The 26,391-nt window shown below is 40.9% G+C and overlaps 1 protein-coding gene across 1 annotated transcript in view; it reads left to right on the top strand.

The window, feature by feature from the left end:
- ADGRA1 (adhesion G protein-coupled receptor A1) overlaps positions 1-26,391 on the top strand; it is a 465,281-nt gene that overhangs the window by 253,932 nt on the left and 184,958 nt on the right. Inside the window, 4 exon segments of the mRNA XM_043551597.1 lie at positions 4,664-4,828; positions 10,218-10,416; positions 15,086-15,235; positions 19,306-19,467. Coding sequence (XP_043407532.1) covers positions 4,664-4,828; positions 10,218-10,416; positions 15,086-15,235; positions 19,306-19,467 — 676 coding nt within the window.

The following is a 26,391-nucleotide window of genomic DNA, read 5'->3' as shown; positions in this document are numbered from 1 at the left end:
GAGAGGACTCCAATCATGCATGAGTTCTCCCAGCACAAAGAGGAAAAAATATGTATATCCTTGTGATAGGGTTTGCAGACCCCTCACTAAGACTAAAGGGGTGATGGAGCAGTACTGGGCCAAGAAGGCCCTGGCCCTCAGCAGCTGCGGCGCATGCTCCAAATAGGAGACCTGTTTGAAATGAGACTCTGGCAATCAAGCTGCGGGAAGAGTGTAAAAGAGGCTGTACCCAGGGAGGAAGCCAGTTAGTACCTTCTAGGAATATACATGGGAAGGACTGTGGGTAAGGCCCAAATAGTCAGCCAGAAACCTGACCCCTTTTTCTCTCCCCTTCTCCCTGACAAGGAGGAAATCGTTGAACACTGCGAAGTGAGCTGGGAAGCCCCAGCCAACTGTCAGAATCACTGACACTACTTGAACAGCCTTCTGTCAGAAGGGAAGCAGAGAGCTGTGACCATTCCCCAAACGAAGAAAGTCTGTGGGTGGTAGTGGTGATGGTGGGGGGGGGTTGGAGGTGGCCCAGGGGAGGCTGGTCTGGGGTATCAGCCAGAGGGGACAGACACATCCCTTGGGCTCTGGGCTGGGACCATGTGCAGAGGGATCACCCGGGTCTCCTTACTCTTCCCTTTGCCCCAGTCCAACATAGAGAAGGACAGACTGTAACTTGGCTGCCAGACCCTGAGATTGCCTGACAAAGCCCCCTATCCCTCCGGACTTTGGAGACTGTTGTGCCACAGCATGTCCACTGAGCCAGCTGGCCTCTGGGTGAACCCCACTACAATCCTCTTCCTTGCTTTCAAGGTTCTGTGTTATAAGGTGCATGATAAATTGAACAACATTTGTGCTACTCGGCCCTTTGACCTCATCAGGCAGCTTTCCAGTCAGAACACTTCCATTCCAAATTGCAGTAATCCCCTCTTGTGAACACCTAGGCTTTCCTGCACTGTACCTCTTGGCATGTCACAAGTTTCTATTGGAAATGGCAACTACCGCACTTCTCAAGAAGAGAGAGAGAATCCATTCCAATTTTAGGAAAGGCATGATGCCCGCTGCAGTGGGCTCTTTCTGTCCTCTGCTTCACCCCTTGGAAAACTCACTACTGCCCCAAGGTCTGCTGAGTGAACTCGTGGGAATGATCCTTAGCCTTTGTGGGATAAGCCAGGTGTCTGAAGGAGAGATGGCAGCCAGAGGCACAACTAAATGCATCTCTTGTGAACAGGAGGGACCAGAAGCCTCCATCCTCCTCATGTCTTGATTCCTCTCTGATCAAGCTGCCTAAATTCAGCATTCTTCTAGGCTCATGTGGGGACTGAGAGTTTCTACCTGTTGCCAAGACTCACCACCATCCTCAAGGAAGCTCAAGAGCAGCCTGTTATTAGGAGCCAAAAAACACTATTATTATTGGAACCTTTGAGAAGGCTACTGTAATAATGCCAAGACACAGCATAAGCAGTGTACCTCCTGGAAAGATTTACAAAGGAGTTTAAAATTCTATGCGGACCCATGCTTTCCTTAAAGTCTTCCAGAAACCTGAAGTTGCTAAGGATTATAGGTGAAAAAATGTTTAAGACATCATGTTGAGTGGCAGGACAATTTACAGACTTCTCTTTTTAAGAATGTAAAAGGTTTCTCTACTTGACCAGTTCCCAAAAAGCCTCTGGGGGGGATAAAAATCAATTAATCATTTGTCATATCCAGATGGTAAGAAAATGAACAATTTCACCATTGGGCTCTCTACCCAAAATGTTCCTAGAGGAATATAAATTCATTCTTAATTTGCCATGGCCAGATGGTAATTCGTACCCTAGTCATTATGCAGGGTCTTCTGCTTTGCTTAATGCTGGATCTGGCCTTTTATTTTGTCCACCATTAGTCAAGGCTCATAGAAGGCTAAATGAGTCTGAATGTCAGCTTCCTCATATGATCTCGGAGAACGCTGATCTCTTGTACTTCTAATGTAAGGACTGATGTTATGCTAGTAAATATTTGCCTGTGGAGCTGTGTGAAAATTGAGTTAACTTAATTACAAACAAAGACTAAGTTTAGTAGTAGTTAAGATTATGGCAAAACTTCATGCAATCAGAACCTTAAAAGAATGCAAATAAGAAGTTAAGGGGAAAGACATGTACATTCCTTTCCACCTTCATATTCCCCACAATGCTGTTGATAATGCAGTCCAGTACCCCCATAAGGCTTTCACATCTGTATCCAGCAGATACCCAAAAGCAACTTCAACTTCATCAAACTTGTACTCAAATGCAAACCCTTAACAGTGATCTCATCTGCTTTTTTATCAATTATATCAATAGGTTAACTCATCTGACTGTCACATATTCCACGCATTTCAGAAGTTATTCTGCCCCAACGCTACTGTGAGGTCATTTTAAAAAAAAAACAATGTTTTATTGAAAAACAGTTTCAATGGAAATTTTTCAACCAGCTTGAAGTTTTTGTCCCCAGCTGACTGTGAAGGTGATGTGAAAATATTTGTGGTCTGAAAGAGTAAATTTAATTTAGGAATCATTATCAACTGGTTAATGATATTGAAGTGACTAGCTGAGACGGTCGTCCTCCATTGTTTATGGGGAAAAAATGGGAATATAGGTTGCTGAGTGAATCAATCAGTTGTAGTCCATTTTTATATAGATGAAAGCATCTGTTCAACTAGTTTATATGTGAGGAAATCGGACACCTTCATGCAGCTAATGTGTTGTGGTTTAATTTATTCATCATGATTTAAGTTGAAAGAAAATGGAAATTTATCAAGTTTAAGATGACAAAATTCAATAACTGGTACAATTCTTTTTACTACACATTGCCTTTAAAAATTGTCAAACTCATTACAGATAACTTGAAGGAAAACCAAATACCTGCTGATAAGGTCTTGTTTTAACTACCTCAAATTTTGTTTTGATATCGGTTTGACAGTTACTGAACTATGTGATGTTGTTTTATCATGTACATTTATTACCTGCCCTGCATTCTGCCCATAATCCAATTCTTCCAGAACAACTAACATTCCAAGTCACTGAGCAGATTTGAACAGCTGCCATATTTGTAAAACAATAAAAATTTTCAGGGAGATGTTGCCTTTCCCACCCTCCCAACTCCTTTTTAAATCTAGAGTTTCTTTCTAGAAATGCACTTCCTTGAGGATCAGAATGAGCAATATTCAGTTCTGGATCAGTGACAGATTTACGGTCTAATATTTTGTGATTTGTTTATTAGAAAGCAAGCTTTTTTCAATGGTGTAAATTTTTCATGGTAGATCATGACACTTTACACCTTTAAATATTAATATGAATTATGTAAATAAAAGTTTTTAGGTACCTTTTAAAGGTGTTTTATTATTTATTTGTTTGTTTGTTAGTGACTATAATTAACAAGGCACCTCCCAGAAATTCTGAAAGGGATGGGCCATGACACAAGAATCTCCCAGTGTAAGGACAGACACACAAGTTAGAGGAAGGGGAACAATGTTTGTTTCCAAGTAGATTTGTTGTAGGTAGGACTCAAACCAAGAATATTTGCTGTATGTAGCACAGCAGAAGTGCATCCTTAATAAGGACTTAAATGTAGAATTTGCTTCCGAAAATTTAATAGTTAGAATTTTTTGTTTATAAGATCTATGGAATTGCACTCATTGGGTGAAATCCTGGTCCTGTTGAAGTCAGTGGTAAAATTCCCTTTGACTTCAGTGTGGTAAAGGGTTCACTCATTATACTAAGAGAAGCTGGGCTGACATGTTGAAGTCTATGAAAAATAGTATCAATAAAATTTAGAAATGGTTCTAAAATAATTCCCCAAATAATTCCCTGTAGAATATTTGTCATACAGAGTCAACATGTTAGTGTGGTGTGGTACTGCACAGAAGTTTCAGTATTGAGGATGTTGATAGCAACCCATATATTTAAGTTTCTTAATACTCCAGTATAAAGGTTTGTATGCCCTTTTTTTTTTTTTTTTTTTTTGGACAAGTAGTAACACCTCCACTGTTTGGAGGAAGTCTTTCATATTCAACAGTGAGAAGCCCCTGGCTATACAAATGCCTTTTCTTTGTCCCTTGAAATGCCATTCAGATGTCCCTGAGTTGCACAATACTAAAAAAATATCATTTTCATCTTCTAGTTTGCATTCCTCAGGAAACTGTTGACAGTTTGCCGAAGTCACTGAAAACTTTAAAGAGCCAGGCCCATGCACGTGCTACAGCAGTATCAGGCACTGCACTGGGAATGCCTTGGAGTTGCTAAAACAGCTGTGGGGTGGAGGACAGGAGGACGTCATGGCCAAATTAAGGTTGCAGTGGCAACTGTAAATCTGGCATTTTCTAACTTTCAGTTGTTTGACTTTGCAGCATAAATAACATTCTTTTTCTGTAGCTTTTTGTATGTATCTGATACTCATTTGGGATGACCTGTACAAATATCTGTGGCTTTGTCACTCATGGTCAGAACAGCTAATCCAAATTTATGCTGATGAAAACTTCATACCAAATCACCATGTTTCTCTGTCTTTATAGCAATACACATACACAAATGGTTGTGTATTTCTGTAGTAAAGCCCTAAAAGATAACTTCATATTTTTCAAGTAACAAATGTCTACCCATGCATAGATTAGGTGTGGTCAATAATTTGTATTTTATTTTTTTATATATACCTATAGTGAGCTTATCTTGTCCAGCATTGACATTGGTGCAACTGGAGATTGGGAGTGTCTGATCAACAACTCCTATGGAACCAGTACTAAGCACGTAGAAATTGTGGTATTAGAAACAGCAGCACCCTACTGCCCTGAAGAAAGAATAATTAATAATAAAGGAGATTTCAGGTATGATTTCCTCTAAGTTTAAAATATACAAACATGAAGAAAGCAAAAGCCTTTGTCCTCTATAAAATGGATCTGTAAATTCATCCTGGACACATTACTTACAACAGGTTCTTAAACATTTTCTCAGCATGGACCTCATATTGATGCAAGAAATTAACCTGTGGACTATTTTCCCTCTCATCCATGATTTATATAAATATCCTTGTGGTAACTACAACAAGTGCTCATGTGGAAAAGGAACTTTAGGAAAGTATCTCACTTAGTTTTTGCTGTCTTTTTAATGTGATTTAGTAGGAGGAAGAACCAACACCCTGTGACTAGCCAGATCTCTGAGGACCACCAGCAAGTGCTCTGTGGTCCATAGAATGCATTATGAAAAACTCTGTTATAATGCTTGCAGTATAGCATGTGTTCTCAACCTGAGGCATGGAAGGTTTCGGGGGGGGGGGGTTGTGACTGCCTTCCTTTCCATTATGGCTAAATGAGAGAAGGCTCTGAAAACTTCTGGGACTCTTTTTTCTGTTGTAACACGGAATCATAGTAAAGAATAAGTCAATAACCACTGGACTAAAACATTAAAAGATATAATCTTCAATACACTTCTGATGAATCCATTCCAGTTCAAATTGTTTTGCTCAGGTGCTATTAGGAGCAATAAATAGCATACAACTGTTACGGAATATTCCACTGGAGGTACTAAAAATTTAAAGTGAAAACTGTTCAGATAAACAGATGACTTTTTATGAATATAGTACCCAAGTTCCCAAAATACCTAGTAATATATAATAAAATTTGAAAAAATATTAATAGAATACTTAACCCTGCTTTCAGAAAAACTTGTTCTTTTAAATAAATATGAATATTACCCACAAATTGTATTTTGAAAGAGATTAGATATATTAGTTGCATTTGGGTAGACTTTCCCCCTAAAATTACATATTAAACCTGTAGTCTGCACAAAGTGGTGACCAAATGTAACTTATGATTTAACTCCAGTTTAATCACATGATATGTTTTAAGAAGTTTTTAACTCCCAAAATGGAGGAGAACCAGAGACTTCATGAAATCTGCTAGGGATTCCACTATTGCTAGAGATTTTAAGTAGGAGAAGTTGAAATATGATGGTGATGAATATAAAATTCTAAGATACGTTTTTTTTTAACCTGTCCTGCAGTAACACCAGTGGTGAGCTGGAGCCGGTTCATACCGGTTCGCTGGAACTGGTTGTTAAATTTAGAAGCCCTTTTAAGGGCTTCTAAATTTAACAACCAGCCAAAAGTGGCGCCTTAAGCACCACCTCTGTGGTGTTCCGGGGCTGGAGCACCGACGGGGAAAATTTGGTAGGTGCAGAGCACCCACCGGCAGCCCCTCACCCGGCCCCAGCTCACCTCACCTCCGCTCCGTCTCCGCCTCCTCCCCTGAATGCGCCGCCCCACTCTGCTTCTCCACCCCACCCGACCCCCAGCTTCCCGCGAATCAGCTGTTCTCACGGGAAGCCTTTTAGAATCAGCTGTTCGCGCAGGAAGCCGGGGAGGGCTGAGAAGCAGGCGGCGGCTTTGCACTCAGGCCCAGAGAGGCGGAGGTGAGCTGGGGCAGGGAGGCGCGAGGAAGGCCGCCCACACCACAGTAGGTAACCCAGGAGGGCGGAGGCGTGCAGGGGAACTGCTCCCCACCCCAGCTCACCTCCGCCTCCCTGGGCCTGAGCTCAAAGCTGCTGCTTGCTTCTCAGCCCTCCCCAGCTTCCCACGCGAACAGCTGATTCACAGGAAGGCGGGGCGGAGAAGCAGAGCGGGGCAGTGCATTCAGGGGAGGAGGCAGAGGTGAGCTGGGGCTGGGCATGGGGCGGGAAGCTGCCGTGGGTCCTCTGCACCTAACAAATTTTCCCCGTGGGTGCTCCAGCCCCGGAGCACCCACAGAGTCAGCACCTAAGGCACCACTTTTGATGTGATCAGTGGAGGGAGCGGCCCTCCCCCTGTTCCCCCCCAGCTACGCTATCCCACTTCTAGGAGCCAGAGGGACCTGCTGGATGCTTCCTGGGAGCCGCCCCAAGTAAGCACTGCCGGGACTCCCCACCTCACCCCCCAGCAGGTCCCTCTGGCTCTTAGGGGCGGGGCGCGGTGGGCACCCACTACGGTGGCCCACAAGACCCTCCTGCCTGGTTCTGCGGCAGTCAGAGGAAAGGGGAGGGGGGTGGATGGGGCAGGGGTCCTGCGGGGGGCGTCAAGGAATGCGGGGGGTTGGATGGGGCAGGAGTCCCGGGGGGTGGGGGCGGGCCATGACTGAGTAACACCAAAGTGTAATAGTCCCCAAAGAGCAAGAAGGTAACTTGTTGCCAGGTTGATTATGATAAGGATGATGTTGCATAATTAATTAAAAGAAAAGTAAGGTGGGCAGGGAGCTTTCCCTGTGGGAGCTTAGTGCTCTCTGTACAAGCTTCTAACTGGAATAAATATCTTCTCTTTTAATTTATCCTTAAACTGTGAGAATGACTCATTTTTCTTGGTACTTTGCCTCTAGCTTTCACTTATGGTACAGCACAGATAGAGCTGTGTAGAGAAGGAAAACTTACTGCGACCAAAGATTCTTTTCACAATTCTCCAAAAAAAACCCACCCCAAAACATATTTTTTTGCTTCACCACAAATTTCAAGGAAAATATTGAAATAATGGAAGACACATAGCTAAATCCCTTGGATTCCTTTAAAAGTCTCAAGCAGAGCTTGTTGGGTTTATTTGTTACTGGCAAAACTACCTTTCTGTCCAGCCCCAAAAGGATGAATTGTGGGTGTTTTTTAATGAACCGTTTTTGAAATAGATTATATAAAATTGTACTGAGTGCCACACAATGCAGCTTTCAAATGGCAACTTTAAGAGTCCTATTATACACTTGCCAGTAAATGTCATTCTTTTATTTATAAATAAAAGATATATAAATTCCTACATAGTGTCTCAAACTAACGCCAAGGGCATTTTGCCTTTTTATATAAATCAAAGGAACAGGAATGCATGTTTCTTTCCTTATTGATCATCTTTCAGAAAGTCCAGACAAATTTAGTTTTGAAGCATAGATCAAAAGTATCTTGAATCCATGGATTCTTTTGACATTTGAAGGGAATTAATGTAAAATTATAGAGAACTTCTTTTGAGCAAACTTAGCATTAACACATGAAGCTTGTTTCAAAGGTTTCTCCTCTGAGATGTAGCTAACATGCCAGTAATTTTTCATGGAAAGATCTTTGAGGTTTTGATATCATAGCAAATAGGTAGGTAGAAAGATATCATCCACAAAAGCAAAACTAAAAAGAACTGCCTCTTTATTGGGCAGAGAAGCAATAAATGCTGTCGAAGATTGGTTCTTTTAGTTGGCAGGCCCAGGTGGTATTTATAATTGCAATAAGAATATTATGCATTGTGAATCAGACTGAACTGATCCTATGAACTAAATGATATTTTGTGTGATGCTGTACTTTGCTTTCCACTCACTATAAGTCTGTTCTTAAATGCTAAAGGTAAAAGCTTTATGTTGCATTATTCCTAATCCTAAAGGGTCAGATTCTGCCAGCCTTGCTTAGATTAGGTGCTTATTTTTCTGAGGAGCCTCATCGATTTTATGTTTGAGGTAAGAACTGGGCCTTTAGCTAATACAGTACACTACCTTTCACTAAAGGTAGCATTCCATTCAAAGGCAAAGAGGGAAATATGTGGTATTTTCTTTTTCTTTTTTTTCCCACAACTCTGTTCGTGTTTCATTTTGCGTCCAATGTTTTTGCTCCATGTGATGAGTTATTTCATTGATTTGTCAGCTGTGGAAAAGGAAGATAATTTTTCTTCTTGGCTTAGCTTTCTTTGGAATTGAAAAGATGTGGATGGCTCAGAACCTGTCAGCATATTATGTACTAGTGTTCAAATCAATCTACAGAGCACAAGTGAAAAGGGTTAATTTACATGTTAATCTAAACATTAATAATCGAGGTGTGCTACATGCGTCACTGAGAAGCTGAGTACTAGTACGACTGCTTAGGTCTAATCATTACATCAGTATAATTTCAACTGAGGATATGTCTACACCACATTTTGGAGTGAGTCTCCCAGCCTGGTTCAACAGACTGAGGCTAGTAGGGCTCGTACTGGTGCTCTAAAAACAACGGTGCGGACAGTGCTTTGAAGTTGCAGCTCAGATTGTGAAGCTCTTGCCCCTTCCTAGACTTCAGAGCACAAGCTCCAGCTTGAGCTGCAACTTCAAAGCACTGTCTACACCGTAGGTTTTAGAGCATTAGTATAAGCCCCACTATCCTCAGTCTGTCGAACCAGGCTGGGAGACTCACTCCGAAATGCGGTGTAGACATATCCTCAGTTGAAATTATACTGATGTAACGATTAGACCCAAGCCCTCCTAGCCCAAGTCTGTTGACCAAGACTAGGAGGCTCACTAGACATGTGCTAAAGGGCCTGATCCTCTCCAAACTTATGAAGGCATCTGAAACTCTATGAGATTGTAGTTATGTTTCCTTCTAATTTCCCCGTTTAATCATTTGAACACATTTTGTTCCCACTGCCCTGTAAATGGCACAGGATTCAGCCCCAAAAGTTTCAGATTCTTTGGGATTTGTGAGGCTCTTGAGAATACAGTAGCAGTACAGAGACATTGTATTGCCTACTGGTCCCCTCTAGCCTAGTTGAGCTGTGCTGACTGCTGTTGCCCTATGAGCCCTCTTTCCAGGAGTGACTTGACAGCAAAGCAGAGGAACTGATGTGTAACTTACACTGGCTTATCCACTATACTTTTTAGGTGAAACCTGCTAGAGTATAACTGTCCCATTTCACCTGGAGCTTAGCACCCTCCTCACCCATGGATCCCGAGTTCGTCAGACCCCCAATAGATTGGTTTCCACATGCTTAAGGCAGAAGGAGGAGCTTGCAAGTGAACTCATGATCTTCCCTTCTGTGGCTTTGGGCCAAAATCCACAGTACAAATGGCCGTCCCTTTTTGGAGCATTTGCCATTCGGTTTTTAATAACAGATGTTGCATTTCCAGATAGTTCTGTGCTCTTTAGCTCTGCTCTTAGAGAGCTGAATAGACGCAAATGGAGGAAACATGCCATCTATATATATTTTTTTAACAACCAAACGCCTCATTAGAACAGATCAGTTGCCAGTTTTCATCACTGCCAGACCCTGGGTTCGTGTATTTTTGGCATTTCCCAAGAAAACAAAGTAATTTACCACAAAGCACAAAAACAGGAAGCTATTTTTAGAAAATAAAATGTTTTAAATTATTACTTTGTACTGACAGTTTTTTTCAAATGTTCTGCCATATTGCTGCCACATTGTAAATTGGTTCTAAATAAGGCATGTCAAGTTCAAATTGCTTATTATTATCCTCCTTATAGATGGCCCAAAACTCTAGCTGGGATAACTGCTTATCACCCCTGTCTTCAGTATTCATTTAGCTCCATTTCCCTCCACAATGGAGCAGAAGAGTCAAAGGCATGGCGTAAATGTAACCGGACGGGACGCTGGGCAGATGAAAACTATTCTGAATGTCCGTATTCACAAGAAGTAACTCAAGTACTTCATGCCTTTAGTCAGGTAATATTACAAAGTCCTTATTCATAGAATGTACTGTAGTTATTGTTAGGGTACACATATATATGTGAGGTGGTTGTTGGTACTTCACATGAAACAGAATATGCGTCTGTTTCTAGGGCATACAACAATGGGTTCCTGTCAGGATCCAAATACCATGGAGCAATATGATCATGATGTTTTAAAGCACTAACTAGGGCCACCTTGCTGTAGCTTTGATTTATTGCACAGCTTGCAAGCAAACCTGAGTTTAGGCACAAGTCTGGGATTTCTACACTCTAGCAAGGCAAAATGAAGTACTTCATCTAAATGAGGCAGTCGTCATTCGAAGGGTTTGTGGAAACTGATGCCCTCAGAATAAGGAAAGGGCCTATACTGTCTTCACTTCCTTAGCTTTCTCTATCACAAAAAAGACTGTAAAATATGATATATATAGGAAAATGTTTTGGGCCAGATTCACCACTATGGGTACATCTATGTTGTGATAAAAGACCCACAGCACATCTGTGGCAGGCTGGGTCCGTGGACTTGGGCTCATGGGGCTCAGGCTGTGAGGCCATAAAATTGCAGTGTAGATGTTCTTGCTAGAGCCCTTGTGGGGTCTCAGAACCTGGGCTCCAGCCCAAGCCTGTATGTCTACACTGCAATTTTATAACCTCCAAACCCGAGTCAGTTGATCCAGGCCAGCCACAGGTATTTTACTGCTGTATAAATATACCCTATATTACTCCAGTTTTACTTCAGTGTAACTATACTTAAACTGAGGTAAAACTGGAATAATGTAGTGCTATAATTGTGCCGTGGATGTGAGTGTGTACAGCATATCAGCACCTTCATTGCAATGTGTGTTTCTCCCTGTGTCTGGAACTTACGTGAACATTGGTAATGGAGTGACATGCTGGTACTCACTGACAAGAACAATGAGACATCAGAGCACCACTTTCGTTTGTCTTTTCTCCTCCACACACACATTCTTGCCACAGTGGTGTTAGTTTCTCTTGAATTCTTATATGGCTGACTCCCCAACTAGAATGTCTCTCCTCATTGCCATGATACTGGTTCTGTGGGCATTTCAGTTGCGTAAGAAGCAGAGCACAGATTAGAGGGTCTGTAAGAAAGAGGAAAGGAGAAAGCTTTAGACTAGCATGAAGAGTGTTCAACACCTACTGGAGGCAAGGTTGGGTAGAGCTGGATGAATAACTGATTATTTTGGTTTGGTGGCAGTTCTAAAAAACTGGAAAAAAAGAATGGCTTGGGTTGAAGTAAATCTGTTTGTTTGTTTTTTTAATTTCAGTGATTCAAAAAAGTCTGTTGTGAATCGAACAAAATGTTTCATTAACCCAAAATGTTTTGTTTCTGAACATTTTTAAAGGACTAGAGTCACAAAATGGGGGAATGGGATGTGGTGTTCCCTCCCCCCACCACCAAGCTTTAGCGTGGCATGAAAGGCATTCATCTGGGCTGTAAGGGAGACAGGTTCAAATCTCCCTCCTCCCAGGTGAGTGCTGTAACCACCAGGCTATCGAGTCATTCGCACTCCCTTGATTAGTTATTAGCCCAGAGAGAGAAGTGGGAGACCCAAGTTGAAGTCCCTGCTCCAATAAATATTTAATTATTTACAACATGGAGCAGTTTCAACAGGAGAGATAGAGAAAGACCCACCAGAGAATACCCCATAGCCTGGTGGTTAGGGCACCAGAGTAGGGATTCAAACTGGGGTCTCTTCCATCCCAACTGAGCGCCCTAGTCACTAGACTAAAGTTTGTAAGAGGGATACAGCTACCATCACCTCCTCCACCTCCAGTCATTGTCTAGATAGCATCAAAGTCCAAAAAAAAAATGAGTGAGATGTTGAAAGAGGTATAGGGAGAGAGCAGGAAAGTGTATAGAAGGGAGGACGGTGGTTGGAACTGCACAGCTCTGTACCTGCTTGCACATCTGCCCTCAGCTCCCATCTCAATCCCATGCCTCTGTTCTCAGCACACTCTTTTCACTCCAACACTCTTTCTTCTTTGTCTCCTTCCATGCACTTCCTTTCATGCGCTGCCCCTGATGTATGACAACAGCCTCCCTTTCCTAGTGCATCAATCTACCCAACCTAGCCTGAAATTGCTTCTGTTTGCTAGGTTTCCACCACACCTCCACTCCTAGGGCTTCTCTTTCACATTTTTTCACAAGCTTCTCTTTCACATTTTTTCACAAGCTTCTCTTTGAAATAAATACATTAATACGTCCAACCCGAAGTGTGTGGGCTGCACACAGCATAACAGTTCAGATCACATTATCTTGGTTTGTTGAAACCCTCATCCCTCCTGTCTCTTCCACCAGCTTTGTCCGTTATCTGTGTTTGCTTAATTTGATGCTGCAAATTGCAGAGTCTGGTCAGAGGTGCTGAACCCCAGACTCCATTGGAAATTAAGGTTGCTGAACAATTAGCAGGATCAGGCCTTTAAATTATATGTTTTCTGGGGTAGGGAGTGTTTCTACTTTCATTTCTGTAAAGCTTGATGCAGACCTACAATGCTGCATAAATAATATTAATAATATAAACTCTGCTTTCAGTCTGAAAAAGTTACTAGGAGTATTATATACACAAGGCAACTGTTTCCACCTCTTGTTCTCAGTGCAAAGCTTAAATATGTAAGCCTAAATATTTTTAACTTGTGCCTGTTAAAGCCACTGCCTGCAAAACTCCCCTTTTAATTCTAGCTTGTTAAAAAAACAAGTCTTGATGTAATGATACTTAACACAAACAGTGCCACCAAAAGGTACAGGGGGAAGAAGAGAATTGCTCTTTGATCTCTTGCCTCTTCTACTCTTTGGACTTCTTCAGATGAATTATATCACAGATACAATGAATTAAAATATCAGAGTTAAACTAAAACATAAACAGAACATATTTTCATAACACAGCCAGAAAGTTCAATCTGGAAATATGATTTCCATTTATAATAATCTACAACAGTTGATAGGTAAACCAAATGTAATTTTTTTAAAAAAATTCTTGTGAGAAAAGTCAAAGATTAATCTGAGGAAAAGCATCTCAGGAAAGAGAAATGAAAAGATTGGGTTGAAGGAATGCTACAGCAAAGCAATGCCTTTCTTTTGCCTGGTCATCTGTTTAGTCTGTGTGATTTCAGTGGTTCTGTTTAATGAATCCAGACATTCTGTTTCCTTACTCTGGCTTTATCCTCGAAAAATATCTTTATCTCACACATACCTGTGAGTTTTCCTTACAGGACTTTTTTTCTTATTGCTTTTTTCTTTTTTCCATTCATTAGTTTCCTGTCTCACCTCTTCCTCTCTTTGGAGGACTCTCAAGTCTTTAGAGAAATCGTGCTGCCTGTTGCCATAGCAGAAAGTTTATTAACAAATTGTTCAATAATCAGATGTTACTGTCAAATCCAAGCTATAGAGCCAAGGTGCACAGAGTAATTATTAGCCTGTTTTTGTGTAGCCTGTTTGAACTGCAGTCATCTAACTGTGTAGTTAGCCAATATCAGAAATAGTATAGTGAACGTGTGTAGTGCATGTGATAGTTAAGGATGAAAATCCCTTTCCATTATAACTACTTGCTTATAATTTTCCCAGACCTTCAGAGTTGGGACTTGCTTTTCTACCTGAAAATTGTCAATGAAAATAATACCCCTCTGCTTTTAAAACTGATTTTTTTACTCCAGTAGCTACATTTCTGAAAATCTGAACATGTTCCTGACATAAAGACTCCAAGAGCCATGTATCCTGGTCACCTTCATGTTAGTGTAAATCCAAAGAAATGCCATTGAAGTCAAAAGTTATTTCAGATTCACAGCTGTGTGTATGAGATAAAAACCACAGGTCCTAGGGAATCCTGATTCAGTGCAGTGTATTGATTCTTAGCTGCATTTTTCCATGTTAGTGGGAATCATCTGACTAAAGCCCTGATCCTGCAAAGACTTGTACACATGCTTCACTTTAGGTCAATGGCACTATTCACGTGTGTAAGTCTTTTGAAGGATTGAGGGAAGTGATTAGTCCACTCTATTCGGCACTGGTGAGGCCACATCTGGAGTATTGCATCCAGTTTTGGGCCCCCCACTACAGAAAGGATGTGGAAAAATTGGAGAGTCCAGAGGAGGGCAACAAAAATGATCAGGGGGCTGGGGCACATGACTTACGAGGAGAGGCTGAGGGAACTGGGCTTGTTTAGTCTGCAGAAGAGAAGAGTGGGGGTGGGGGTTGATAGTAGCCTTCAACTACCTGAAGGGGGGTTCCAAAGAGGATGGAGCTTGGCTGTTCTCAGTGGTGGCAGATGACAGAACAAGGAGCAATGGTCTCAAGTTGCAGTGGGGGAGGTCTAGGTTGTATATTAGGAAATACTATTTCACTTGAGGGTGGTGAAGCACTGGAATGGGTTACCTAGGGAAGTGGTGGAATTGCCATCCTTAGAAGGTTTTTAAGGCCCAGCTTGACAAAGCCCTGGCTGGGATGATTTAGTTGGTGTTGGTCCTGCTTTGAGCAGGGGATTGGACTAGATGACCTCCTGAGGTCTCTTCCAACCCTAATCTTCCTTGATTCTATGATCAGATCCTAAATTGGTACACATTAAACAAGTTATGTAGCCTCAGAAATGTGAAAAGAGTGATAAAAGCCAAGCCAGATATTACACATAACAATTCTGATGTATTTCCAGATGCACGTCAACGCCACCAATGCTCTTGAATTTTCCCGCCAACTTACAGCCTACACAAGAGATGCTTCCAACTTTGCAGATAAGATGGATATTATATATTTGGCTTACATAATGGAAAAGTTAATAGCCATCGTGGATGAAGTCAAAGATGTAAGACACTGTTTGAATACTGAATAATCTACCACTTAAAATTGAAATCACGTATTTGTACATTTAGGGCATGGTCCTGTTTTAACATATGCAGGCACACATTGCAGTGTAGATTCTAAAACTGCTCCCTGCTCTTGTGAATGCATATACTTTGTACAAAAGATTCAGCAGTGGGTTGCTCAGTGTCTAGTCGGAGGATTGAGCCTTCTCATCTGCCTGATAGATCCATTGCTGTTTTGGAACAAAATATTTTAGGATGCACACATTTCCTTTACTTTGTGCCTTTTTAAATTATACAGTGGATAAAGTATTGGAAGTAACCCCAGATGCTTTTCCTTCTGGATATTTCCATGACAGTATCTGAGTGTCACAAATGTTTATTTTGTTTCTTCTGTATTACCAACAGAATAACTATGGAGGATATTTTCACTGCATTTTGAAGAATTACGAGTGTATGTATCACTTTATGTGAAGAGGACAAAATGCCTCTTTAAGTATAACTTTCTGAAGAAACTTCTAGCACAGGGGGTAACATTTTACAAGGAAATCTAATCAGTTATGCAAATCCCAAAGGAAAAAATAGCTTTTTATAGAGAACAGCAATGATACTCATAAAAGTTTTCATTGTTTAATTTTCAGAATAGCTGCTTGCATAAAGATTTCATTTTCTGTAATTTTTGACTACATGATCGTTATAGTTAAAACATTTGTTTTTCTTTTGGTTTGGCATTGTTCATTTCATTCTGGCTTTGGGGTTTGTAATGGTTAACATTTTAGTGCCACTTTGAGAGTGCCTTCAACTTTAATTTCATCATCATATGCCAGAACTAAAGTGCATACTAAGTGCTTCCCAGAGTCATATTTCAAAGCTACAATTGCTTTTCAGCCTCCTGGCTTAGAATCCCAATATGATGATGTTGCTTTTTGACCCCCTCTCCCCTGCAAAAGTAAGAATTTTCTCTCTGACAAAAAACAGCCTTACTCACAGTTATAGCTCTCCTCAAAAATCCTTTGATTCCACTTTGGTTTTGGTTCTAGCTCCTTATGTATTGTTCATTACATAAATTAGCCTCAGCTCCAGTTGGTTTTGCTTCTCCTGCCATGTAATGTTCAAACTCCTGATCCGCACTATCAAAGCATCCACACCACTCTACCCCTCATCGCGTGTGACTTCTCCACCCGTTTCTTTCATAATCTCTCACAATCAGAGATAATCAAAGATAATAGCCCACCTTAATTGATTGGTCTCATTACAGTTGGTATGGCAACACCCATTTTTTTATGTTCTCTGTGTATATATATCTTCCTACTGTATTTTCCACCAATGAAGTGGGTTTTAACCCACAAAAGCTTATGCCCAAATAAATGTATTAGTCTCTAAGGTGCCACAAGTACTCTTTGTTTTTTTAACGTAAGTGGCTTCACAGTTTTGCACTGTTTTAAACCGATTTTAGTTAAATTTGTGCAACTTCTATGTTGAGGTCATGCTTAGAGCAGAAAAAGACCAATTTGATCATTTAGTCTACATTGCAGCCAGTGCATGTTTGTTCCTTACTGCACATTTTACTCCTGCATTGTCCCATCTAGTGTCAAATGTGTCAAATGATAGGGCTTTCACTGCTTCTCCTGGGGCATAATTTAACAGTCTAGTACATCATGTTGTCAGGAAAATGTGCAAACATTCACCCAATTTTTCATTTTCTTGATTTCATGCTATTACTCCTAGTTAGCACATTTTATTATGCTAAAGAATTGCTTCCTCTCCCTCATTTTCCCACCTCTTATTTATGTATAGGCTATTATCCTATCCCTCACCTAGCTGAGCTATACGTCTTAATCTTTTCTCATAAATCATTGCCTCCAGTCTCCTAATCATTTTTATTACTCTTCACTGCATCAGTAACATAATTTGTCAATAACCTGCTAGTAATTAGGTTACCAGAAATTAATATATTATTTCAGGTCATCACAAAAGAGCCATATAGAGAGGACACATTATATCTCTGTCCATTGTTGTGTGACGGCTGTATATAAAGTTTAAAATTGCATTGGCTTTTTCAGCAACCATTAGCACTGCAAACTCCTGTTTAATTTCTTAATGTCTGCCATCTCCGACATCTCAGTATTGTTGCTTTAGAGGTTTCTTTTTTCTAGTGAATATCTGTACTTTGAACTATATGTCCAGATATATTAGTTTACCTCTTTCCCTGTTGAAACATTTTTTAGTTATTTTTATGCCCCTGAATGTAATAACTCTTCCATGCATCATTTTTGTGTGAATTGATCAGTAAACTCTTTGGGATGCCATATCTGTGGGTTCTGGAAACTGCTGTGTACATTTACAAGGCTATATGACTTTGTAATCTGATTAAAATTAAGTTTAATTTCCAAAAAAGTTAATATTTTCATTTCAGAATGAAAAGTCAAGAAAGAAGCCATTGCATCATTGATTCAATTCAAGATGAAATCCTTGGAGTATCATTACAATCACATTTTCTAAAATGGTTTTCTCTTCAATTTTGCTATTTAGGGCAAGGGCTCATTTAAGGTACCTAGGACAGTGGGGCTCTTCACAGGCTTCCTGGAACTACTGCAATGCTCATACTTAGAAGCAATCAACCAAAAATGTAAACTGACTGTGAGCCTGATTTTCAGAGATACGGAGGACCTGCAACTCTCATTCATTTCAAATTGAGTTGTCTGTTCTCCAGGCTTTTGAGAATTAGGCCCTCTCTCCCTACATAGAGAGCGAGAGTGAAACTGACTATACACAAAGTGCTTTCAAATGCACAAAGTAAAAAAGAAATACAGTTTTTTAAAACCCTCTCAGTTACAGTAAGTGTAGGTATTACTTGAAACAACACCAGGGAAAGTAATTTTCAGGTAGAAATGTGTTTTTTAAGTTGACTGTGCTTTTAAGTCAAAGAAACATTTCAGGCTTTCTGATGAATCGTTGTACCCATCAAAATATAAAATGATTGTATCTTGGGTACCTCAGTATTAATCTCAGAAACACCTTGGTTTGGGGGCACTGTTCACTCTGCTGTCTGATGAAATTTGTCAGACTCTCACAAACTGCCAACATTCTGATGCAGACTGTTGCCAGGCATGTATTCAGTCATATGGAGCATTTCCTTTCTTGTACAAAATGCTGTAAAATATCAAGGGATATTGCAAGTTGCACTGTAGCCGTTATGGCTGTATTCTTGTTTCCATCTTAGTCTCTTGTTTTCTGAACAAAAAAGATTGTAATTCAGAAAACAAGAAGTTCGGGGGTGGAGTGGGGGGCGGTGTTTGTTTTTGGGTTTGATTCTGGTATTTTGGTTTGGTTTTATATAAATCATGAAGGAAAACTTTTTACCTGGTTAATCCTGGTTAAAAATATACTTCATCTGAGTAGAATGCTTTCTTGGGCATATATAACTCAAACAGATTTAGTTTTAAAAAATTAATTTGGGAAAAGATAAATCCATACAAAATCAATTCATATTTGTTGTTATAGGGAAGATCCAGTGGCTGAGATAGTAAGAGGAGAACTGAAATTCTTTAAAAATAAAGACTTGTAAATATCCCACATTAATAAGACAAACAGTAGAGTAGAACATATTAAATTAGCAGAGCAGAATAAAATACCAAAATAACCAGAGGAATGATCAATAATCAATAATCATATTTGTAATAAACAAATAAAAAATTAGCAGTGTTACTTTATTTTAATTGATTTTAGTTAATAGGAAAAACATGACCAATAGCACCTGCTTTAACCCAAAATGGTGAAATACACAATTAAATAAATACATAAAAAAAAAATAAAAACTTGAGTATTGTGGGGATATTACACTTAAATAGTGAACCAGAAAGTGTTTTCTTTGATGTCAGTTGGCACTTTTGTCTCCTCTTCTCCTTGGTCTCTGTGTTTGTTGAAATGTAATGATCTAACAGAATGACTAGTCTCCTTAAAATGACTGCCATTAGGTGAGATAAGGTGCCTAATTTCAATTTCACTCTTGTGTTCTTTGTTGCAGTTTTAATGGTATAATAGTTTCCCTTGTAATTACTTTTTCTTTCAGCTCGTAGATGCTATAGTTGAAATTGCCAGCAACATAATGTTGGTAGATGACCATGTGTTGTGGATGGCCCAGAATGAAAACAAAGCTTGTACCAGGATTGTACAATGTGTGGCGCACATTACAAATCAGACGCTGAGCAGCCATACTCAGGTTATATCAAAGGTATGTAATAAAATTACAAACATTTTGGGGTGGGGGGGTTGTTCGAAAGATCTCTCATTTTTCTATGAATTTTTGCATTAGCAATTTATATACATTAAAGTACCGTTGGAAGACAGAAAAAGAGCACAAATACAGCAGGTTTATCGAACATTACAGATAGGCTCAATAACTGACATTTATCTATTTATTATCATAGTGGATTGTTTTGTTTGTGGAGTGTTCTTCAAATATGGTATTGCTGTTCACTTCAGTTTACCCATCACTGTTGGTGATCTGTGTTCATTTTAGAAGGCTTAAATTGGGTCAATCAACATTTCCAATAAGAGGATAAGACAACATGCTCTGTTGTTGCCTGCAGCTTTTGATATGGCTGTCAGAGAGTATTCTAGGTATTAATAGCGTAAACCGGTGAGAAAGGCCTGGCTGAAAAGGTGCATCTTGTTGCTCTTGGTAAAGATAGCAGCTAGTTTTGTGTTTAAGCTTATTTCTATGGCTCTAGGATTTTTGCTGTCCCAAGCAAAAAAAATTTTGGCCATCCCCGCTTTTTTTTCGTGCCCCCCCAACCCCTTCCCCAAATTCCCGGCCCTGCCTCCTCCCCCGGGCATGCCGGATTTCCCTCCACCCCCGTTGCTTCCTGTGGCTCCCCCCCCCACAACCGCCCGCCCTAGCTCACCTCTGCTCCGCCTGCTCCCCTGAACATGCCGCCGCCCCTCTTCTCCCCTCTCCCTCTCAGGCGAGGGAGAGGCAGCGCGTTCAGGGGAGCAGGCAGAGCATAGGTGAGCGAGGGTCGGGGGGGAGCACAGGAAATAACGGGGGGGAGGTTAGAGGAACCGCTCCCCACCCCAGCTTGCCTCCGCTCCACCACCACCGCCTCCCCCGAGTGCGCCGCCGCTCGGCTTCTCCCCCCTCCCTCCCAGGCTTGCCTTGCGAAACAGCTGTTTCACGCACAGCAAGCCTGGGAGGGAGGGCGGAGAAGCGGAGCGGCGGCAGCGCACTCAGGGGAGCAGGCGGAGACGGAGCGGAGGCGAGCTGGGCTGGCGGGGGCACATTTCTAGGGGCAGAATGGCCGGTACCAGAATGCCGCCCCTAGAAATGTGCTGCCCAAAGCACCTGCTTATTTTGCTGGTCCTGTCTATGGGGAGCAAACTGTAGATGCATGGACCTGCTACCAAAAATGCCCAGCCTCCAGTTCACAAGAGTTCACTCCCGGGACACTGAATATGTTTTATCAAATTTTCAACATTTAAATAGTAGAAATGGACCAAAATCAGAAGCTTAAATCCAAACCCTTCACAATTTTAAATTAAATATTTAAAGAGTTACTGAGTTTGTGTAAAAAAGAAAAAAACAATAACAACTTGCAAACCTTGCATATTTTGGTCAGTTATCTACAGAATTTGTTTGGGGGTATTGCTTGAAAGTGAATTCATTGTTAATTTTAGTTACTGAACAGTGTGTATTTGCAAACACACATGTGCACGCTAGAGTGAGCAGATGTCCCGATTTTATAGGGACAGTCCCGATATTTGGGGCTTTTTCATAGAATATCAGGGTTGGAAGGGACCTCAGGAGGTCATCTAGTCCAACCCCCTGCTCAAAGCAGGACCAATCCCCAATTTTTGCCCCAGATCCCTAAATGGCCCCCTCAAGGATTGAACTCACAACCCTGGGTTTAGCAGGCCAATGCTCAAACCACTGAGCTATCACTCCCCCACCCTTATATTGCTTTTCTTATATTGGCTGCTATTACTCCCCACCCCCTGTCCCATTTTTTCACACTTGCTGTCTGTTCACCCTAGTGCGCGCACAGACACAAAAAGGCATTGATGGCCTGCCTATATCCTTAGATTCTTCTACAGTACAACTTAGGTGAGGTGGGAGGGTCTTAGAACTTGGGCTATAGCCTGAGCCCGAACATCTACACCACAATTAAACAGTTTTTTAGCCCGAGCCCTGTGAGTCTGAGTCAGCTAGCATGGGCCAGCTTTGGGTTTTTAACTGCAGTAAACACATATCCTTAGAGAAGAAAGAGCTAGAAGAGCCAGTCTTTTTTCACTTGCAGATTATACTCTATGAGAAAAAAGCTGTTCATTTAAATGGTTATATATAGAAAAGAATCACTTTGATGCCCATTTTTATGTATGTATCTATTTAGAATACGTATAGACAGTAAAGTGCCTTCCTAGGGCTGACTTTTTATGTAACAGCTAAGGGGATGCTCTATTTGTATAAACTCCTGGTTTATTTTAAATGTCAAGTTCCATAGGTCATTTTTCTTGTCACTGCTTCGGGAGGATGTTGACATTCCTATCCAAAGTAATTCTTTCTGTTTATGCAAGCTGTAAATCTGTATCCTTAACCTATTAGCTGTGCTCTATCTTTTTTATTCTTACAGTTTTCTGTAGGAGATTTAGTGCACAGTCGAGTGCAGCTTGTAAATAAACAAATCTGTGGACTTTCTTGTGTAGTCTCATGCAATTCTGTTCCTTTTGGAGACCAGCCAGCAAACAATTAGCCAGTTAACTGGCTCATAGAAATTGCTTTAGTTTCTTTAAACAGAGTAAGACTGCACACAGCTTGAAGTGGTCACCGGTTTTAGATATAATTTCTGAAAAATTAAGTCTCCGACTAAATCTGTCAATTGTATGACATGAAACTGGCCATTTTCATTCTAAGTCTATTGAAAAATTCCTTAAATGGCAATGGTTTTTGGGGGAAGACAGACATGTTTTTCTCATGCACTACGGGATGGGTTATCACAAAGGCAAACAAACCCCTGAGTTGAAAGATAGGGCAATAGATCAGTTGTATTTCCTTATGCCTCCCTCAGTTTGGGGTGGTGTATATATAAACATTGTTCTTTACATAAGGAATGGCCTGTTACGTCTTCTCAAATGTATAAATCCCAGATACTGTATCCCATATAATAATGCATTTAAGGTAGGAAATTGTATATTGTCTTCACATTAATATTACCGTGCAGAGTGAAAAAGAAACTCTTCTTCTGTATGTTATATTAAAAAGTAAGAATAAATTCCTATGAACACAAAATTCTTCTGATGGGACAGAGACAAGTGAAAAAGCTACTATTTTTTGCTCTTAGTGTGCTAACCTGACCCACTCAGATTAAACCAACTTCATTGTTAATGTATGTGTAAATGTTCTAAGTAGTTTGCAATATCTTTCCATGGCTGGCTGGCTAACTGTCTATCTATTTATCTAATTTACGGTAACTGTTTAGCTTTCAAAAGCAAACTATCCTGCCTATCTATAACTAGGTAGTGACCTTGTTGGCAGCCTCTTTGCCATGAAATAACATGTTCTATGTTAATTCCTCAGCCCATTTTTGGAAATGCACAAAATAGTATTAAAACCTTCCATATATTTTTTCACATCTTTCTCTAAATCAGGGGTTTTCAAACTGGGGGTCAGGACCCCTCAGGGGGTCGCAAGGTTATTATTATATGTCAGCCTCCACCCCAAACCCCTCTTTGCCTCCAGCATTTATAATGGTGTTAAATACATAAAAAGTATTTTTAATTTATAAGGGGGTGTGGGGGGTTGCACTCAGAGGCTTGCTAGGTGAAAGGGGTCACCACTACAAAAGTTTGAGAACCACTGCTCTAAATAATCCCACTGAAACTGTCAGAGAATTTCAGGTTAACTGTTAATGAGGCTTTCCCTTTGTAGGCATCTTTGTGCCCTTTGGCATTGTCCTGAGCTGCACACCCAAGGAGCTATTCTTGCCATCATCTTAAGTGTTGCCCCAACCTGCTGTTACATGCATGGATACCATATTATTTTATATATTTATAGCACTTGGAAACAAGAAGATTAGTTTGGTAGCTTTCCATACAATGCTTGCCATTCTGACTGTAACTTGCTATGATTGTGTGAATGGAGTAGAGGGTGGAAAGTTTTAGTTCTGCATCTATCCTTGCCCATGATATATCTAATTCTGCGGATTTACTTTGGATGCCTTACCATATCATATACAGTACCTTATCGACATATTCTTCTGTGCTTGGCATGAGAGAACTGCATGGCATTTGCAAGAATATATTTCAATATAATTATATATATTTACAAAAATAGTAGCGTTCATTATTGCAAATTACTTTACTTCTGTTTACATGTCCTCCATCATGAAAATATCTAAGTTAGCATTAATGAAATTGTCTCTATTATCCCCATTTTCCAGAGAGAGATCTGAGGCACGGGGACACTACATGACTTATCTAAGGCCACACAAGAAGTCTTTGGCAGAGCTGGGTATTGAACCCATATCTTTTGACTTTTCCACAAGCATAACATGTGCCAGTGAAACTTGTCTGCACAGCACAGAAATCTATATGTGTAGGGTGCATCAAGTTATCCAGGAAAACCTGGTTTCAATTTTAAAGCTTTCCTGCCTGGCTGTTCCAGCAATTAGACTGTTCAAAACAAAGTCTCAGGATATTTTTTTTAGTGGGGGAAAAAATTCTGCTTTGTGTGTTCTAAAATGGCTCAACCATTTTTACTCAAACTTAAAAAATCTGGACAGGTGAATATTTTAGAAAATTAGCAGCAACTGAAAACAAGGGATTAGAATGGAAATATTATGGAACCTTAACTGTAGCAGAAGCTGCAGTTCCTGCTATAATTAGCCATTAGTGCTACAGCCTAAATATAGTGTTGGAGGTGGCAGCACTTGTGGCCGACAGGAATTTACTGCACTTCATAGCTTCGTTTTGAGCACACACAGATAAACCAGCCACTGAAGGGTTATCATGAGACACCCCACTGGCTTATGACAGAATCCAGGCAATCTGAATTGACAAGGCAGGACCTAAGAGCAGCAAAGCCACCATATTTCCTCCCCACCTTACAATGAGGTTTTAATGTTTTGGCTCCAAGCCTACAACATCCTGAGTAGAGTGCTGATCAGAAAAATGCTGACAAAACTTTCTTTTTTGGAATTTGCCAGTTCATTGGGATCAAACCATTTTGTGAGACTGGTTGGATTTTCACAAACTTCCAATGGACCCCAGGTTTCAAAACCTGCCTGCCAGTCAGGTTTCCATCATAAACCTCCTGGTTTCCTTCCAGCTTGCCTGACCAGCTCCTTGGCAGTCCACTGAGCTGGGAGTCTCAGAACATAGGAGCCAGTGTTTCCGGGCTCACAGTTCCACTTCAGCCCACCATACAGGCTGAGGGAAACCAGGAGCCTGAAAGCCCCCACCAAGTTGGCTGCTTTGGAGCTGGGGGCTCTGGAGGACCCTCAAAGATCTGGCCACAGGGGGCTGAAATTGATATAATTCTTGTCAGTTTCATTGCTGTCCTCACTAACAGCAGCAGTGTTGCTGACCAGACTCTTGTTAACAGGGTCTGGTCAGTTTTACTTTGCTGTTCAGTGGTGGGCAGTCATGAAACTGACAAGAATCATGTCAACTTCAGTCTGCAGCTGCTAGGGCTTCCAGGGTCCCCAGCTCCATTTCAGCTCACCAGGTGGGCAGTCAGGGATCCTGATGAATATATTTCCCTTCAGAAATACCGCATTTCAGTGCTTCCAAAATGAAATAATGTGATATATCCATTCAGCAAAAAACTTCAAAATTTCAGCTTTTTATTCCAATCAGGACAGGAAATATTTTCAAAATTTCAAACATTTTCCTGGGACAGGAAAACAGTTTCCCACCCAGCTCTAAACTGAGTCTTATGTTTGCTTGGTTTTTTGTTTTGTTTTGTTTTTTTCCCTGCCAGGTAGAAAGTACTTTCCTTTAGTGTGAAGTCATGTGAAAATTTTCTGCAAAATAAACCTTCAGCAGAACTGGCACCATACTCCAAATTTCCTGGGGTTTGATGTGACAATTTTACCCCATCCTAATCAATACTGAGTGGAGTTGAGTCTTATTGTGGAACACTATTGCCTGAGGGGTTGAGGAGTATCCTAGAATGCTTGGAGCCTAATACACTCTAGAGTCCCTTCCTTTTCTAAATCAAGGGGCAAAATTTCCCAGACAACCTCATCCCCACAAATGAAAAAGTGCCATGTGCACCTTTGTTATTCTACAAATAATCATCAAAACTGTGTTTTTGCTGCAGCAAATATACCCAATTAACAAAAATCCAGGGGTAGAAAACTTGCTATTCTTCAGAGCTCTGCTGCTGTTAAAACTTTCCCATCATCATTAATTACCACTTTGCATAATGAAAGATGAAACACCGTCTCTCTAGGACTAGTAAAGATGGTGCTCTTCCATTGACTGCACTCAGCAAATGTGAGCCCACTAATAAGCCCATCATAGAATATCAGGGTTGGAAGGGACCTCAGGAGGCCATCTAGTCCAACCCCCTGCTCAAAGCAGGACCAATCCCCAACTAAATCATCCCAGCCAGGGCTTTGTCAAGCCTGACCTTAAAAACTTCTAAGGAAGGAGATTCCACCACCTCCCTAGGTAACGCATTCCAGTGTTTCACCACCCTCCTAGTGAAAAAGTTTTTCCTAATATCCAACCTAAACCTCCCCCACTGCAACTTGAGACCATCACTTCTTGTTCTGTCATCTGCTACCACTGAAAACAGTCTAGATTCATCCTCTTTGGAACCCCCTTTCAGGTAGTTGAAAGCAGCTATCAAATCCCACCTCATTCTTCTCTTCCGCAGACTAAACAATCCCAGTTCCCTCAGCCTCTTCTCGTAAGTCATGTGTTCCAGTCCCCTAATCATTTTTCTTGCCCTCCGCTGGAGTCTTTCCAATTTTTCCACATCCTTCTTGTAGTGTGGGGCCCAAAACTGGACACAGTACTCCAGGTGAGGCCTCACCAAAGTCTAATAGAGGGGAACGATCACGTCCCTCGATCTGCTGGCAATGCCCCTACTTATACATCCCAAAATGCCATTGGCCTTCTTGGCAACAAGGGCACACTGTTGACTCATATCCAG

This window comes from Chelonia mydas, chromosome 7, assembly GCF_015237465.2.
Source record: "Chelonia mydas isolate rCheMyd1 chromosome 7, rCheMyd1.pri.v2, whole genome shotgun sequence".
Taxonomy (NCBI): Eukaryota; Metazoa; Chordata; order Testudines; family Cheloniidae; genus Chelonia; species Chelonia mydas.
The sequence above is the reverse complement of the archived record's forward strand: the minus strand, read 5'-3'. Positions and strand labels throughout refer to the sequence as shown.